At 38.9% G+C, this 17,763-nt stretch overlaps 1 protein-coding gene across 10 annotated transcripts in view; it reads left to right on the top strand.

Annotated features, from left to right (window-relative positions):
- The window catches only part of LOC113660142 (protocadherin gamma-A11-like), an 80,000-nt gene that overhangs the window by 22,165 nt on the left and 40,072 nt on the right, over window positions 1-17,763 (top strand). The window contains exon 1 of one of the 10 annotated variants that reach the window (XM_047820097.1): window positions 617-3,184. The exons of 5 other annotated variants lie outside the window; for them this stretch is intronic. In XM_047820097.1, coding sequence (XP_047676053.1) covers window positions 746-3,184 — 2,439 coding nt within the window. In that variant the 5' untranslated portion in view covers window positions 617-745. Of the gene's footprint in view, window positions 1-616; window positions 3,185-4,401; window positions 6,970-7,581; window positions 10,164-10,971; window positions 13,519-15,164; window positions 17,723-17,763 lie in introns of those variants that run through there. 4 more of the 10 variants (XM_047820099.1, XM_047820095.1, XM_047820100.1 and 1 more) reach the window with 4 other exon arrangements.

Here is a 17,763-nt window from a genome sequence, read left to right as displayed (position 1 = left end):
TTTAAGTACCGTATTTGCAGAAAATAATTTATAAGTGCTAATATGAAGAAAACGTGTATTAAAACACAGTGATTGGTCAGTGAGTAAATGGAGCAGTGCGAATGTATTCGTCTTATTTTCTATTCAGTATGTTTGAAATATAAGACCAAACATATTTAATGCCTTTAATGTTTTTACTTAAATTAATTACTTTGTATAATTCATCATGCATATATGGCACTAACAGATCTCTGGGAAAATGCGTCTTTGCCTTTCACAATACAAAAAAACTGAATATTTGTAATAGATTTTTCAGTTGCAATAGTTTGTAGTATTCTTGATATGTTTATATGTATGGATAGGTGTGAAATAGATTTAGCTCGCCTTGTTAATCTGTATTATCCCGTCAAAAACAGCACAAAAATACACAATCCTACCTATTTTTTTTCACTACTGCAAACAGATTAAATCTGTCTGTCTGTATGTCATGCATTTGCCTTTGCGTGGCTTTCGTTATAGTTGCAGTATTTCGTTGGTGCTCTGAGTGACGCTATTGTTCAGGGTTACAGCGTTTAAATGTTCATTCATAGATCCTCCCCTGTATTCCGACTGCATTTGCTTGGCTTTCTCTTCTCTTGGGACTTTCTTTGGATTAAACAACCATAACGGATATACTGTCAGTCAACTCATTTGGATATTGTTTTTTTTCTCCCAGTTAAGACGCCTTAAAAGCTTTAAAATCTTGTGTAGATACAGTGATTAGAATATGGGTTTTCTTTGTTTGCTCGATAATCAGAGAAGTGTCTTTACTGTCCGCGTTTCGACATGGCTGACAAAGCTTCTTGTTGCCTTTGCTATTGTGATGGCCGTTGCGCACGGGCAGGTCCGTTATTCTATTCCCGAGGAGATGAACAAGGGATCGGTGGTGGGAAATATCGTTCAGGATCTCGGTTTGGACGTTAAGAGACTGAAATCTGGTCGAGCGCGGATCTTTACGGAGGACAGTCGTGAGTACATCGGTCTGAATGTGGATAAAGGCACTCTGATAGTGAGAGAGAGGATAGATAGAGAGGAGCTGTGTGCTCAAGTATCTCCATGCTCTATACATTTTCAGATTATTCTAGATAATCCGATGGAGCTGCATCGAATTGATGTGGAAATATTAGATATAAATGATCATGCGCCAGCTTTTGAAAGAAAAGAAATAATTATTGAAATCCCTGAATCAGCAACCCTCGAGTCACTCTTTTCTTTAGAGAGTGCGCATGATCCGGATGTTGGGTTGAATACACTGCAGAGGTACACCCTTAATCCCACGAATCATTTTTCTTTAAAAGAATTATCTCGGAGTGATGGTACTAAATATGTGGAGATGGTTTTAAAAATTCCTTTAGACAGAGAGCAAGATGAAGAGCATAAATTAATTTTAACAGCATTTGATGGTGGAACTCCTCAGAAATCCGGAACAGTTAAGATAACTGTCATTGTTCTTGATGTAAACGACAATTCTCCTGTGTTCAGTCAGCCAATATATCGAGTGTCTTTGTCAGAAAATATTCCGAAAGGTAGTTCAGTAGTGAGAATCAGTGCTACTGACAAGGACAAAGGATCCAATGGAGAGGTTACTTATTCATTTTCAGAAAACTCGAGAAAAGAGGCCATGGAATTATTGACCATTAATTCAGACACTGGGGAATTAAATCTTAAATCTTCCCTAGATTTTGAAAAATCCAAGCACCATGAAATTGACGTTAAGGCGATGGACAGGGGCGGTCTGACAGGCAGCAGTAAACTTCTTGTTGAAATTACAGATGTAAATGACAATTCTCCTGTTATCAGTGTTATTTCTTTTTCTAACCCGATCCCTGAAGATTCCGCTACTGACTCGGCTGTAGCGATGTTTAATATTAAAGACATAGACAGCGGGAAAAACGGGCAAATTAAATGCACAGTGAATTCAGATCTGCCGTTTCGCATTAAATCGACATCCAATAATTTCTACAGTTTAGTTACAGAGCGTATTTTAGACCGTGAAATGTTTTCTGAATACAATATAACGATCACAGCTACAGATGAAGGTTCTCCATCTTTATCTACGAAAAAAACACTGAGACTTAAAATATCTGATGTGAACGACAACGCTCCTGTTTTCCAGCGTCACTCATACACGGCTTATGTGATAGAAAATAATTCACCTGGAGTGTCTATATTTGCAGTGACGGCGACTGACAGAGACTCTGGGAATAATGCGCGCATTTCTTATTTTTTAGAAGATCTTTCTGTGAACGGAGTTTCTGCGTCGTCTTATATTTCCGTTAACGCAGAGAGCGGAGAGATTCTCGCTATTCGGTCTTTTGATTTCGAGCAAACAAAAGAGTTTAATATTCGCGTAAAAGCGCAGGACGGAGGAAACCCGCCTCTCAGTAGCAACGTGAGTGTGAAAATTATTATTCAGGACCAGAATGACAACGCGCCTCAGATTCTGTATCCAGTACAAACTGGTGGCTCTGTGGTGGCTGAAATGGTGCCTCGTTCAGCAGATGTGGGGTATCTTGTCACCAAAGTGGTGGCTGTGGATGTGGACTCTGGACAGAATGCCTGGCTCTCATATAAACTACACAAACCGACAGACAGAGCGCTATTTGAAGTGGGCTTACAGAATGGAGAAATAAGAACTGTGCGTCAAGTCACTGATAAAGATGCCGTGAAACAGAAGCTCACTTTTGTAGTGGAGGACAACGGACAACCCTCTCGTTCAGCTACAGTCAATGTTAACGTGGTGGTTGCCGACACTTTCCCTGAAGTGCTCTCAGAGTTCACTGACTTTACGCATGAGAAAGAATACAACGACAACCTGACATTTTATCTAGTATTGGCCTTAGCTGTTGTCTCTTTTCTCTTCATCATGTCCATCATAGCTATTCTGTCAGTGAAATGCTACAGATGGAGGCGTGAACGAATGTTTTATAAATCCGGTGCCAATCTTCCGGTCATTCCGTATTATCCACCTCTTTACGCAGACGTGGGAGGAACAGGAACTTTACAACATATGTACAATTATGAAGCTTACAGAACCACTGACTCCAGAAAGAGTGATTTGAAATGTGTCAGACCTCCTACTGAGAGCATCATTAGTCTGGAAAAGAGTGGAATACAGACTCTTACGAATGTGCAAAAGGAGAAAGTTGGTGATCACTATGAACAGGTGAGATTCACAATTAAAAAAAACTTACAATTTCTGATACCTGAAATTGAAAAGCATTTTTCAAATCCAATTTATTTTCCTGTCTCATATTTCTGTCATATAAGAAGTCGGTATGTGAATAGTAACAAGAATAGCTTTTTTTATGAATAGTATTTTAGCACGTTTAAATTCATTCATTACTCGTTACTCATTACTCATTACTTCACTTACTTCCTGTAAACTAATCTTTTTTGGAGTGCCAGACATATTATGGTTGTGAGCAGTTCTTTAACAGTGTAATAGTGCTGCATCTGAATTGTCAAACCCTAAATGTTTAAAGGATCAATGCCCAATTTTCTACACCTATTATTCATTAGACTTTTTATTTGTAATTCCTTATTGTTTTGCAGTGATTCTTTGGACAGATATATGTGTAGCAGTCACTGTGATCATTTAGAGTAATTAGTATTATCAATACAGTAAACATAATTCAGTCCAATGCAAAATGTAAAATATGTAGTGATCTCATTCTCAGAATCACTGTAATGCACTGAAATGTCCTGGTGCAGTGAGGAAATGTTGTACAGTGTGATAGCTGATGTTAGGGGGAACCTCTTGTACTGTTACATGTTACATTGGAGCTGAATGAGTATGTTATTGAAGGGGGTCTGCTAGCTGACAACGATAAGGTGTACAGAGGATGTGATACATTGTCCAGAATGGATAATAGGTTGGTTACTGTCCTCTTTTCCACAACCACCTCAAAACTGTCCAGAAATGGACAGAAATGTTTGATATAGGACATTTTTGGGTTTCAGCAGAAGGACAGAAAAGCAAATATTACTAACTTGAACTTTTCACTTACAAGCATAATCAAGTTAATGGTAATTAACAATTTTTATTTGAATAGGAAGTTTCTTTTAATAAATGTTGAACATTTTTTAATAGGATTTTTTAAATACATGTATGTCTGGTGTAAGTTGTTTCACAAACCCAACAAGTCAATACTTTATTGTCTCACATCTATCTATCTATCTATCTATCTATCTATCTATCTATCTATCTATCTATCTATCTATCTATCTATCTATCTATCTATCTATCTATCATGTGTAATGTTTATTTGGTGCTCTGAGTGACGCTGTTGGTTAGCGTGTGCAGTTTTTAAATGCTCTGTTTAAGATCCTCCCATGTATTATGATTTCATGCAGAGGGGAATTTCTTTTCAGCCGGTCCTGCTCTTTCATATAAATGAAATGCTCTCATCCATATAAATGCCAGCAATGAATTGTTGCTGTTCAGTACTATTGGATATTTAAGAGGTCTTTAAGGTTCCTGAATCGTGCGCATCTTACAGTGTTTACAGGATGGGTTTTCTTTGTTCCCTTGATGTCCGGATAAGAGGCTCTACTGTCCGCGTTTCGACATGGCTGACAAAGCTTCTGGTTGGATTTGCTTTTCTCATGACCGTTGCGCACGGGCAGATTCGTTATTCTATTCCCGAGGAATTGAACAAGGAATCGGTGGTGGGAAATATTGTTCAGGATCTCGGTTTGGATATTAAGAGACTGAAATCTGGTCGAGCGCGGATTTTTACTGAGGACAGTCGTGAGTACATCGGTCTGAATTTGGATAAAGGCACTCTGGTAGTGAGGGAGAGGATAGACAGAGAGGATCTGTGCGCTCAAGTGTTTCCATGCTCTATACATTTTCAGATTATTCTAGATAATCCAGTGGAGCTGCATCGAATTGATGTTGAAATATTGGATATTAATGATAACGCACCTGCTTTTGAAAGAAAAGAAGTCAATATTGAAATAACGGAAAATGCAGCCATTGGATCACGGTTTTCTTTAGACAGTGCGCATGATCCTGACGTTGGGCTGAATACACTGCAGAGATACACTCTTAATCCCACGGAATATTTCACTTTAAAAGAATTATCGCGTAGCGACAGTACAAAATATGTTGCAATGATTTTAAAAACTCCGTTAGACAGAGAACAAGAAGAAGAGCATAAATTAATACTGACAGCATTTGATGGTGGATCTCCTCAAAAATCTGGAACATTTAAGATCACTGTCACTGTTCTTGATGCAAACGACAATTCTCCTGTGTTCAGTCAGCCAATATACCGAGTGTCTTTGCAAGAAAATATTCCGAAAGACAGTTTAGTAGTAACAGTTAGTGCTACTGACAAGGACAAAGGATCTAATGGAGAGATTACCTACTCATTTTCACAAAATTCAGGAAAAGATGCCATGGAATTATTTAATATTAATTCAGACACAGGGGAAATTAAAGTAAAACATATCGTAGATTTCGAAAAATCCAAACAATACGAACTGAATGTCGAGGCAATAGACGAAGGCGGATTAACTGATACCAGTAAAGTGCTTGTTGAAATTATTGATGTTAATGACAATTCACCTGTAATCAGTGTTATCTCATTTTCTAACCCGATTCCAGAGCATTCTTCCACGGAGACTGTTATTGCGATTCTAAATATTAAAGATTTAGACAGCGGAAAAAATGGACAACTTAAATGCACAGTGAATTCAAATCTGCCGTTTCGCATCAAATCGACATCCTCTAATATCTACAGTTTAGTCACCGACCGTATTTTAGATCGTGAAATGTTTTCTGAATACAATATAACGATCACAGCTACAGATGAAGGTTCTCCATCTTTATCTACAAATAAAACACTGAGGCTCAAAATATCTGATGTGAACGACAACGCTCCTGTTTTCCAGCGTCACTCATACACGGCTTATGTGATGGAAAATAATTCACCTGGAGTGTCTATATTTGCAGTGACAGCGACTGACAGAGACTCTGGGAATAATGCGCGCATTTCTTATTTTTTAGAAGATCTTTCTGTGAACGGAGTTTCTGCGTCGTCTTATATTTCCGTTAACGCAGAGAGCGGAGAGATTCTCGCTATTCGGTCTTTTGATTTCGAGCAAACAAAAGAGTTTAATATTCGCGTAAAAGCGCAGGACGGAGGCAACCCGCCTCTCAGTAGCAACGTGAGTGTGAAAATTATTATTCAGGACCAGAATGACAACGCGCCTCAGATTCTGTATCCAATACAAACTAGTGGCTCTGTGGTGGCTGAAATGGTGCCTCGTTCAGCAGATGTTGGATATCTTGTCACTAAAGTGGTGGCTGTGGATGTGGACTCTGGACAGAATGCCTGGCTCTCATATAAACTACACAAACTGACAGACAGAGCGCTGTTTGAAGTGGGCTTACAGAATGGAGAAATAAGAACTGTGCGTCAAGTCACTGATAAAGATGCTGTGAAACAGAAGCTCACTGTTGTAGTGGAGGACAACGGACAGCCCTCTCGTTCAGCTACAGTCGATGTTAACGTGGTTGTGGCGGACACTTTCCCTGAAGTGCTCTCAGAGTTCACTGACTTTACGCACGACAAGCAATACAACGACAACTTGACATATTATCTAGTCTTGGCCTTGGCTGTAGTTTCTTTTCTCTTTATCGTGTCCATCATAGCTATACTGTCAGTGAAATGCTACAGATGGAGACGTGAGCGAATGTTTCACAAATCCGGCGCCAATCTTCCGGTTATTCCGTATTATCCACCTCTTTACGCAGACGTGGGAGGAACAGGAACTTTTCAACATATGTACAGTTATGAAGCTTCCAGAACCAGTGACTCTAGAAAGAGTGATCTGAAATATTCCAGACCTCCTACTGAGAGCATCATTAGTCTGGACAGCAGTGGAGCACAGACTCTTACATTTGCTCAGAGTCTGAAAGCTTATGACGAATCTGATCAGGTGAGAGATACAGTACAACCTCAAACAGTTACACTCAGCATGGCCATAGTTTTTGCTATATGGAATTTAAACAGAATAATCTTTTGCATTTGTTATAAGAAGGTCTTAGAAAAAAATAAATCTCTTTGTATTATTTATTTATTTGTTTGATGTTTGTTTTTTGCAGAATTTATTTATGTTTCCTGGCGTTACTTAAACTGATCACCGTGCGATTCTCTGTGGTAGTAAACAGATACTAAAAATTTCCGAAATAAACATTGATGAAAACTAGCTCATAAATACCTCACTCTGATTTAAAATACCTGGAATTCGCAGAAAGAAAATTGAGAAGGAGAAATGTCTTGTCTAACTTGTAGCTAAACAACATGTCTGTTTTGCGATCATTTGGGTGTGTTCATAGGTTTCAAATTATTGCCATCGTTTTTTACTTATAATCCATAATACTTTAAAAATCTGCTTTAGTTTTACATATATAACTCTCTCTCTCTTTCTTTCTCTCTCTCTGGATTCTGTTATCATGTGCTATATTTTTTTAATGCTCTAAGTGACGCTGTTGGTCTGGGGTAACAATTTCTAAACGCACAGTTCTCGGTCCTCCCCTATATAATGACTGCATGCAGCCTGGAATTCTTTTCAGTTGGCACTGTATCCAGAATGAATAATTAACAATGCCGTAAAGCTATTCAGCACTTTTTAAGGTTATTTTTGTCATTTTTATCCCGGTCTATAATTTTCGGATCTGCAGTGTTTGCAATATGGGTTTTCTTTGTTCCCTCGATGTCCGGATAAGAGGCTCTACTGTCCGCATTTCGACATGGCTGACAAAGCTTCTGGCTGGATTTGCTTTTGTCATGGCCGTTGCGCACGGGCAGGTCCGTTATTCTATTCCCGAGGAGATGAACAAGGGATCGGTGGTGGGAAATATCGTTCAGGATCTCGGTTTGGATGTTAGGAGACTGAAATCTGGTCGAGCGCGGATCTTTACAGAGGACAGTCGTGAGTACATCGGTCTGAATGTGGATAAAGGCACTCTGATAGTGAGGGAGAGGATAGATAGAGAGGATCTGTGCGCTCAAATGTCTCCATGCTCTATACATTTTCAGATTATTCTAGATAATCCAGTAGAGCTGCGTCGAGTTGATTTTGAAATAGTGGATATCAATGATCATGCACCTGATTTCGACATAAAAGAAATCAGTATAGATATCCCGGAAACTGCAGCCCCTGGTTCACGCTTTTCTTTAGACAGTGCACATGATCCCGATGTGGGGCTGAATACACTGCAGAGGTACACTCTTAATCCATCAGATCATTTCAGTTTGAAAGAATTCTCTCGTAGCGACGGTACCAAGTATGTTGAATTACTATTAAAATTGTCTTTAGACAGAGAGCAACAAGAACATCACAATTTAATTTTGACAGCATTTGATGGTGGAACTCCTCAGAAATCTGGAACAGTTAAAATAACGGTCACTGTTCTTGATACAAACGACAATTCTCCTGTGTTCAGTCAGCCAGTATACCGAGTGTCTTTGTCAGAAAATGCCTTGAAGGATAGTTTAGTAGTAACAGTTAGTGCTACTGACAACGATAAAGGACCTAATGGAGAGATTAACTATTCATTTTCCAAAAGCTCTGGAAAAGAGGCGATAGAACTGTTTAATATTAATTCGGACACAGGGGAAATAAAAGTGAAAGGTATTTTAGATTTTGAAAAATCCAAACAGTACCAATTGAATGTAGAGGCGATTGATAAAGGCGGATTAACTGATACCAGTAAAGTGCTTGTTGAAATTATTGATGTTAATGACAATTTTCCTGTTATCAGTGTTATCTCATTTTCTAACCCAATCCCCGAGGATTCTGCCACAGAGACTGTTATAGCAATCATAAGTGTTAAAGACATAGACTCCGGGAAAAACGGTGAAATTAAATGCAGAGCGAATTCAAATCTACCGTTTCGCATTACAACGACATCCTCTGCGTTCTTTAGTTTGATCACAAACCGTATTTTAGATCGTGAAATGTTTTCTGAATACAATATAACGATCACAGCTACAGATGAAGGTTCTCCATCTTTATCAACGAATAAAACACTGAGGCTTAAAATATCTGATGTGAACGACAACGCTCCTGTTTTCCAGCGTCACTCATACACGGCTTATGTAATGGAAAATAATTCACCTGGAGTGTCTATATTTGCAGTGACAGCGACTGACAGAGACTCTGGGAATAATGCGCGCATTTCTTATTCTTTAGAAGATCTTTCTGTGAACGGAGTTTCTGCGTCGTCTTATATTTCCGTTAACGCAGAGAGCGGAGAGATTCTCGCTATTCGGTCTTTTGATTTCGAGCAAACAAAAGAGTTTAATATTCGCGTAAAAGCGCAGGACGGAGGCAACCCGCCTCTCAGTGGCAACGTGAGTGTGAAAATTATTATTCAGGACCAGAATGACAACGCGCCTCAGATTCTGTATCCAATACAAACTAGTGGCTCTGTGGTGGCTGAAATGGTGCCTCGTTCAGCAGATGTTGGATATCTTGTCACCAAAGTGGTGGCTGTGGATGTGGACTCTGGACAGAATGCCTGGCTCTCATATAAACTACACAAACCGATAGACAGAGCGCTGTTTGAAGTGGGCTTACAGAATGGAGAATTAAGAACTGTGCGTCAAGTCACTGATAAAGATGCTGTGAAGCAGAAGCTCACTGTTGTAGTGGAGGACAACGGACAGCCCTCTCGTTCAGCTACAGTCAATGTTAACGTGGTGGTGGCGGACACTTTCCCTGAAGTGCTCTCAGAGTTCACTGACTTTACGCATGAGAAAGAATACAACGACAACCTGACATTTTATCTTGTTTTGGCCTTGGCTGTAGTTTCTTTTCTCTTTATCGTGTCCATCATAGCTATACTGTCAGTGAAATGCTACAGATGGAGACGTGAGCGAATGTTTCACAAATCCGGTGCCAATCTTCCGGTCATTCCGTATTATCCACCTCTTTACGCAGACATTGGGGGAACAGGAACTTTACAGCATATGTACAATTACGAAGCTTACAGAACCACTGACTCTAGAAAGAGTGATCTGAATTATGCCAGACCTCCTACTGAGAGCATCATTAGTCTGGACAGCAGTGGAACACAAACAATCGCACCTGCTCAGAAGGAGAAAACCTGCACTAAATTTTATGAGGTGAGAGCTAATACTAAAAACATATGTTCATGGTGACAGGCGGTATTTCTCAAACAGGCTCTTTAAACGCTAAATTCTGCATTTTTTTATTTTCAAACGAATGCTTATGTATTTTAAAATGTATTGTTGTTTGAATGCAAAATGTCATGTAATCGAATCTCATGCATTCTATATAAGTTGATAACATTCGAGCTTCAGTTCTGTTAATTCTTCTCAAACTAAGCACCTGCTGTCAGTAAACAATTTACCGCAGCTGTGTATTAAAACCTAGGGATTCTTCAGTGTACACGAAATACTAAAAGTTTGTTTTCGAACACGAATCCATCCAGTACGTTTCAAATCCATGATTTAGAACAATTTAAATGTCCGTAAAGATTTACAGTAAATAAATTACTTTATTTAATGTTCTCCATCATATAGGATGGCACTATCTGCTCTCTTTCAAGAGATGTATTTGCCTTTCAAAACATAAAATAATTATTTACTATTAAATACATTTTCATTTACAGTACTTTTTATTATTTTTATTATGTTTAGACGTGAGTTAAGATGTGTGTAAAATGAATTTTGCTTTGTTTTGGCAATCCCTGGCATGAAATGCAAAAACCTCAGATTTCACTATTCTTTTTTTTTTTTTTTTTTTTCCTTTTTTTGTCATTGGGTGGCTTTCCTTACCAGTTGTAGTATTGCTTTGATACTCAGAGTGACGCTGTTGGTCAGCATTACAGCTTTTAAATGCTCATTTTAGATCCTCCCTTGTATAATGATTACATGCAACGTATATTTCCTTTCACTTGGGACTGATTTTAGGTTAAAGAACCATCACGGATGTATTCCACTTCAGTTCATTTGTATATTATTGTTTATTCCAATTTAGCAGCAGTCTGAACCGCATGTAGATTACAGTGTTCATAAGATGGGTTTTCTTTGTTCTTTCGATGCCCGAATAAGAGGCTCTACTGTCCGCGTTTCGACATGGATGACAAAGCTCCTAGTTGGATTTGCTTTTGTCATGGCCGTTGCGCACGGGCAGGTCCGTTATTCTATTCCCGAAGAGATGAACAAGGGATCGGTGGTTGGAAATATCGTTCAGGATCTCGGTTTGGATGTTAAGAGACTGAAATCTGGTCGAGCGCGGATCTTTACTGAAGACAGTCGTGAGTACATCGGTCTGAATGTGGATAAAGGCACTCTGGTAGTGAGAGAGAGGATAGATAGAGAGGAGCTGTGCGCACAAGTGTCTCCATGCTCTATACATTTTCAAATTATTCTAGATAATCCAATAGAGCTGCATCGAATTGATGTGGAAATAATGGACATAAATGATCATGCTCCTGCTTTTCCCAAAAAACAAATGAGAATTGAAATACTGGAATCTGTTGCCCCAGGAGCACGGTTTTCTTTACAGAGCGCACATGATCCAGATGTAGGAATGAATACACTCCAGAAATACACTCTTAATCCCTCTGATCATTTCATTTTAAAAGAATTATCTCGAAGCGACGGCAGCAAATATTTTGAGATGGTATTAAAAACACCTTTAGACAGAGAACATCAAGAAGAGCACAATTTAATTTTGACAGCATTTGACGGTGGAACTCCTCAAAAATCTGGATCGGTTAAAATAACTGTCACTGTTCTTGATGTAAACGACAATTCTCCTGTGTTCAGTCAGCCAATATACCGAGTGTCGTTATCAGAAAATGCCCAAAAGGATAGTTCAGTAGTAACAGTTAGTGCTACAGACAAGGACAAAGGATCTAACAGTGAGGTTACATATTTATTTTCACAAAGCACAGGAGAAGAGGCCATAGAATTGTTTAATATTAATTCGGACACTGGGGAAATTAAAGTAAATGGTCTCCTAGATTTTGAAAAATTCAAACAGTATGAACTAGATGTCGAGGCGATTGATAAGGGCGGACAAACTGATACCAGTAAAGTACTTATCGAAATTATTGATGTTAATGACAATCCCCCTTTTATAAGCGTTATTTCGTTTTCTAACTCGATCCCAGAAGACTTTGCCCCCAACTCAGTTGTTGCAATGTTGAATATTAAAGACATAGACTCCGGGAAAAACGGAGAGATTAGAGCTAGATTAAATTCACATCTCCCATTTCGCATCGAAGCGAGATCCTCTAATTTTTACAGTTTAGTTATTGACCGAATTTTAGATCGTGAAATGTTTTCTGAATACAATATAACGATCACAGCTACAGATGAAGGTTCTCCATCTTTATCTACAAATAAAACACTGAGACTTAAAATATCTGATGTGAACGACAACGCTCCTGTTTTCCAGCGTCACTCATACACGGCTTATGTGATGGAAAATAATTCACCTGGAGTGTCTATATTTGCAGTGACGGCGACTGACAGAGACTCTGGGAATAATGCGCGCATTTCTTATTTTTTAGAAGATCTTTCTGTGAACGGAGTTTCTGCGTCGTCTTATATTTCCGTTAACGCAGAGAGCGGAGAGATTCTCGCTATTCGGTCTTTTGATTTCGAGCAAACTAAAGAGTTTAATATTCGCGTAAAAGCGCAGGACGGAGGCAACCCGCCTCTCAGTAGCAACGTGAGTGTGAAAATTATTATTCAGGACCAGAATGACAACGCGCCACAGATTCTGTATCCAGTACAAACTGGTGGCTCTGTGGTGGCTGAAATGGTGCCTCGTTCAGCAGATGTGGGATATCTTGTCACTAAAGTGGTGGCTGTGGATGTGGACTCTGGACAGAATGCCTGGCTCTCATATAAACTACACAAACCGACAGACAGAGCGCTATTTGAAGTGGGCTTACAGAATGGCGAAATAAGAACTGTGCGTCAAGTCACTGATAAAGATGCTGTGAAACAGAAGCTCACTGTTGTAGTGGAGGACAACGGACAGCCCTCTCGTTCAGCTACAGTCAATGTTAACGTGGTGGTGGCGGACACTTTCCCTGAAGTGCTCTCAGAGTTCACTGACTTTACGCACGACAAGCAATACAACGACAACCTGACATTTTATCTAGTCTTGGCCTTGGCTGTAGTTTCTTTCCTCTTTATCGTGTCCATCATAGCTATACTGTCAGTGAAATGCTACAGATGGAGACGTGAACGGACGTTTTACAAATCCGGTGCCAATCTCCCGGTTATTCCGTATTATCCACCCCTTTACGCAGACGTGGGAGGAACAGGAACTTTACAGCATATGTACAATTACGAAGCTTACAGAACCAGTGACTCTAGAAAGAGTGATCTTAAATTCTCCAGACCTCCTACTGAGAGCATCATTAGTTTGGACAACAGTGGAACACAGACTCTTATGTATGCGCAAAAGGAAAAAGTTGAAAAAGACTATGACCAGGTGAGATTTACAATTAAAAACAGTCCTTAACTTTCCAATAGCTGAACTTTAAATGCATAATTTAAATTAGATAATATTTTTTTTTGTCTCAAATTGTCTTAATAGGAGTCAGAATATTAATTGTACAATATACTCTTTAAATAGTATTTGCTTTTTGTTGTATTTTAGTATATACTTCAAATTCACTCATTAGTTTTTGTGGTGACTTCCTGTAGACCGACGCTTTTGTGATTCTGGAGTGCCAAATCTGCTCTACCATGCAACAGAAAATAATGAAATATTCTGTTTGCGATCAATTCATACCAGTGCAATAGTGCTACTATATGCCTGAATTTGGAAATATTTATTTATTTGTTTATTTTCTTTAATTGTTTGTCGATTTTGACTTTTATTGTTCATCCCACCTTTAATTATAAGTTTTAGAACCTATTGCTTCTCAAGAGTTCAGTTCAAAAAGTTAATTGTACAAGAAAGGACATTCAAAATAAATGAATAATAATAATAAAAAATAAGAACAAGAATAATAGTTGTAGTACTACTAGTAATAGTAGTAGTTGTAGCAGCAGCAGTAGTATACATCTTGTATTAAACATAGGCTTATGCATACAAGTCCTTTGAATGAGTGTGAAAGTCTCAGTGTAATACTGAAGAATTATCTCTGAGGATTCATTATTTAGTGTAATGCATGCAGTGTAAAACAGGAGCTTTGGTTCCACAGATGTGCAGCCAAGTAGCTGTGATCATCAGAGTATCCACAGTTGTACAGTTCAGTAATGACCATCATCTGTACAGTATGCAAAATTCAGTCCAGTGCAAAATGTAAAATATGTAGTGATCTCATTCTCAGAATCACTGTAATGCACTAAAATGTCCTGGTACAGTGAGGAGTTGTTGTACAGGGTGATCGCTGATGTTAACAGGAGCCTCTTGTACTGCTACATGTTGCATTGGAGCTAATGAGTTTGTTACCGAAGAGACTCTGCTGGCTGACAACGATAAAGTGTACAGAATATGTGATATATTGTCCAGAATGGGAAATAGGTTGTTTTCTGTCCTACTTTATCACAACTACCTCGAAACTGTCACGGGATGAACAATGAGATGTTTAACATAGGAAATTTCTGGGCTTCAGCAGAGGGACAAACAAACAAAAATTACTAATTTGAACTTTTCCCTTTCAAGTGTAAGCAGTTTCATGCTGATTATCTATTACTTTGCATAAAGTGTTTATGCATTTTCAAAATAAAAATACAGGGATTTTTTAATGAATATTTGATATATTTTTAAGTTGGAATTTATAATACCTTTTTACATGTGGAGTACGTTGTTTAGAAATACATTGCTCTTAATCACAAACCCCAGCAGCCATTACAAAATTCGCACAAATGTATTATTTAAATGACCTATCTATCTATCTATCTATCTATCTATCTATCTATCTATCTATCTATCTATCTATCTATCTATCTATCTATCTATCTATCTATCTATCTATCTATCTATCTATAGATGGTTATCTGCCTTCTATCATGTGTAATGTTTATTTGGTGCTCTGAGTGACGCTGTTGGTTAGCGTGTGCAGTTTTTAAATGCTCGGTTTTAGATCCACCCATGTGTTCTGATTTCATGCAGAGGGGAATTTCTTTTCAGCCGGTCCTGCTCTTTCATATAAAAGCCATCAATGAATTATTGCTCTTCAGTACTTTTGGATTTGTAAGAAGTCTTTAAAGTTCCTGAATCGTCTGCATCTTACAGTGTTTACATGATGGGTTTTCTTTGTTCCCTCGATGTCCGGATAAGTGGCTCTACTATCCGCGTTTCGACATGGTTGACAAAGCTTCTAGTTGGATTTGCTTTTCTCATGGCCGTTGCGCACGGGCAGGTCCGTTATTCTATTCCCGAGGAGATGAAAAAGGGATCGGTGGTGGGAAATATCGTTCAGGATCTCGGTTTGGATATTAAGAGACTGAAATCTGGTCGAGCGCGGATTTTTACTGAGGACAGTCGTGAGTACATCGGTCTGAATTTGGATAAAGGCACTCTGGTAGTGAGAGAGAGGATAGACAGAGAGGAGCTGTGCGCTCAAGTGTCTCCATGCTCTATACATTTTCAGATTATTTTAGAAAACCCAGTGGAGCTGCATCGAATTGATGTTGAAATATTGGATATTAATGATAACGCACCTGCTTTTGAAAGAAAAGAAGTCAATATTGAAATAACGGAAAATGCAGCCATTGGATCACGATTTTATTTAGACAGTGCGCATGATCCTGACGTTGGGCTGAATACACTGCAGAGATACAATCTTAATCCCACGGAATATTTCACTTTAAAAGAATTGTCTCGTAGCGACGGTACAAAATATGTTGCAATGATTTTAAAAACTCCGTTAGACAGAGAACAAGAAGAAGAGCATAAATTAATACTGACAGCATTTGATGGTGGATCTCCTCAAAAATCTGGAACATTTAAGATCACTGTCACTGTTCTTGATGCAAACGACAATTCTCCTGTGTTCAGTCAGCCAATATACCGAGTGTCTTTGCAAGAAAATATTCCGAAAGACAGTTTAGTAGTAACAGTTAGTGCTACTGACAAGGACAAAGGATCTAATGGAGAGATTACCTACTCATTTTCACAAAGTTCAGAAAAAGAGGCCATGGAAATATTTAATATTAATTCAGACAAAGGAGAAATAACAGTAAAAGATATTTTAGATTTCGAAAAATCCAAACAATACGAACTGAATGTCGAGTCAATGGACGAAGGCGGATTAACTGATACCAGTAAAGTATTCATTGAAATTATTGATGTTAATGACAATTCACCTGTAATCAGTGTTATCTCATTTTCTAACCCGATTCCAGAGGATTCTTCCACGGAGACTGTTATTGCGATTCTAAATATTAAAGATTTAGACAGCGGAAAAAATGGACAAATTAAATGCACAGTGAATTCAGATCTGCCGTTTCGCATCAAATCGACATCCTCTAATATCTACAGTTTAGTCACCGACCGTATTTTAGATCGTGAAATGTTTTCTGAATACAATATAACAATCACAGCTACAGATGAAGGTTCTCCATCTTTATCTACAAATAAAACACTGAGACTTAAAATATCTGATGTGAACGACAACGCTCCTGTTTTCCAGCGTCACTCATACATGGCTTATGTGATGGAAAATAATTCACCTGGAGTGTCTATATTTGCAGTGACAGCGACTGACAGAGACTCTGGGAATAATGCGCGCATTTCATATTTTTTAGAAGATCTTTCTGTGAACGGAGTTTCTGCGTCGTCTTATATTTCCGTTAACGCAGAGAGCGGAGAGATTCTCGCTAGTCGGTCTTTTGATTTCGAGCAAACTAAAGAGTTTAATATTCGCGTAAAAGCGCAGGACGGAGGCAACCCGCCTCTCAGTAGCAACGTGAGTGTGAAAATTATTATTCAGGACCAGAATGACAACGCGCCTCAGATTCTGTATCCAGTACAAACTGGTGGCTCTGTGGTGGCTGAAATGGTGCCTCGTTCAGCAGATGTTGGATATCTTGTCACTAAAGTGGTGGCTGTGGATGTGGACTCTGGACAGAATGCCTGGCTCTCATATAAACTACACAAACTGACAGACAGAGCGCTGTTTGAAGTGGGCTTACAGAATGGAGAAATAAGAACTGTGCGTCAAGTCACTGATAAAGATGCTGTGAAACAGAAGCTCACTGTTGTAGTGGAGGACAACGGACAGCCCTCTCGTTCAGCTACAGTCAATGTTAACGTGGTGGTGGCGGACACTTTCCCTGAAGTGCTCTCAGAGTTCACTGACTTTACGCACGACAAGCAATACAATGACAACCTGACATTTTATCTAGTCTTGGCCTTGGCTGTAGTTTCTTTTCTCTTTATCGTGTCCATCATAGCTATACTGACCGTAAAATGCTACAGATGGAGACGTGAGCGAATGTTTTATAAATCCGGTGCCAATCTTCCGGTTATTCCCTATTATCCACCTCTTTACGCAGACGTTGGAGGAACAGGAACTTTACAGCATATGTACAATTATGAAGCTTACAGAACCACTGATTCTAGAAAGAGTGATCTGAAATATTCCAGACCTCCTACTGAGAGCATCATTAGTCTGGACAGCAGTGGAGCACAGACTCTTACATGTGCTCAGAGACTGAATGCTTATGACGAATCTGATCAGGTGAGACCTACAACCTCAAACAGTTACACTCAGCATGGCCA

The sequence above is a fragment of the Tachysurus fulvidraco genome, chromosome 10, assembly GCF_022655615.1.
Source record: "Tachysurus fulvidraco isolate hzauxx_2018 chromosome 10, HZAU_PFXX_2.0, whole genome shotgun sequence".
Classification (NCBI taxonomy): Eukaryota; Metazoa; Chordata; class Actinopteri; order Siluriformes; family Bagridae; genus Tachysurus; species Tachysurus fulvidraco.
The sequence above is the reverse complement of the archived record's forward strand: the minus strand, read 5'-3'. Positions and strand labels throughout refer to the sequence as shown.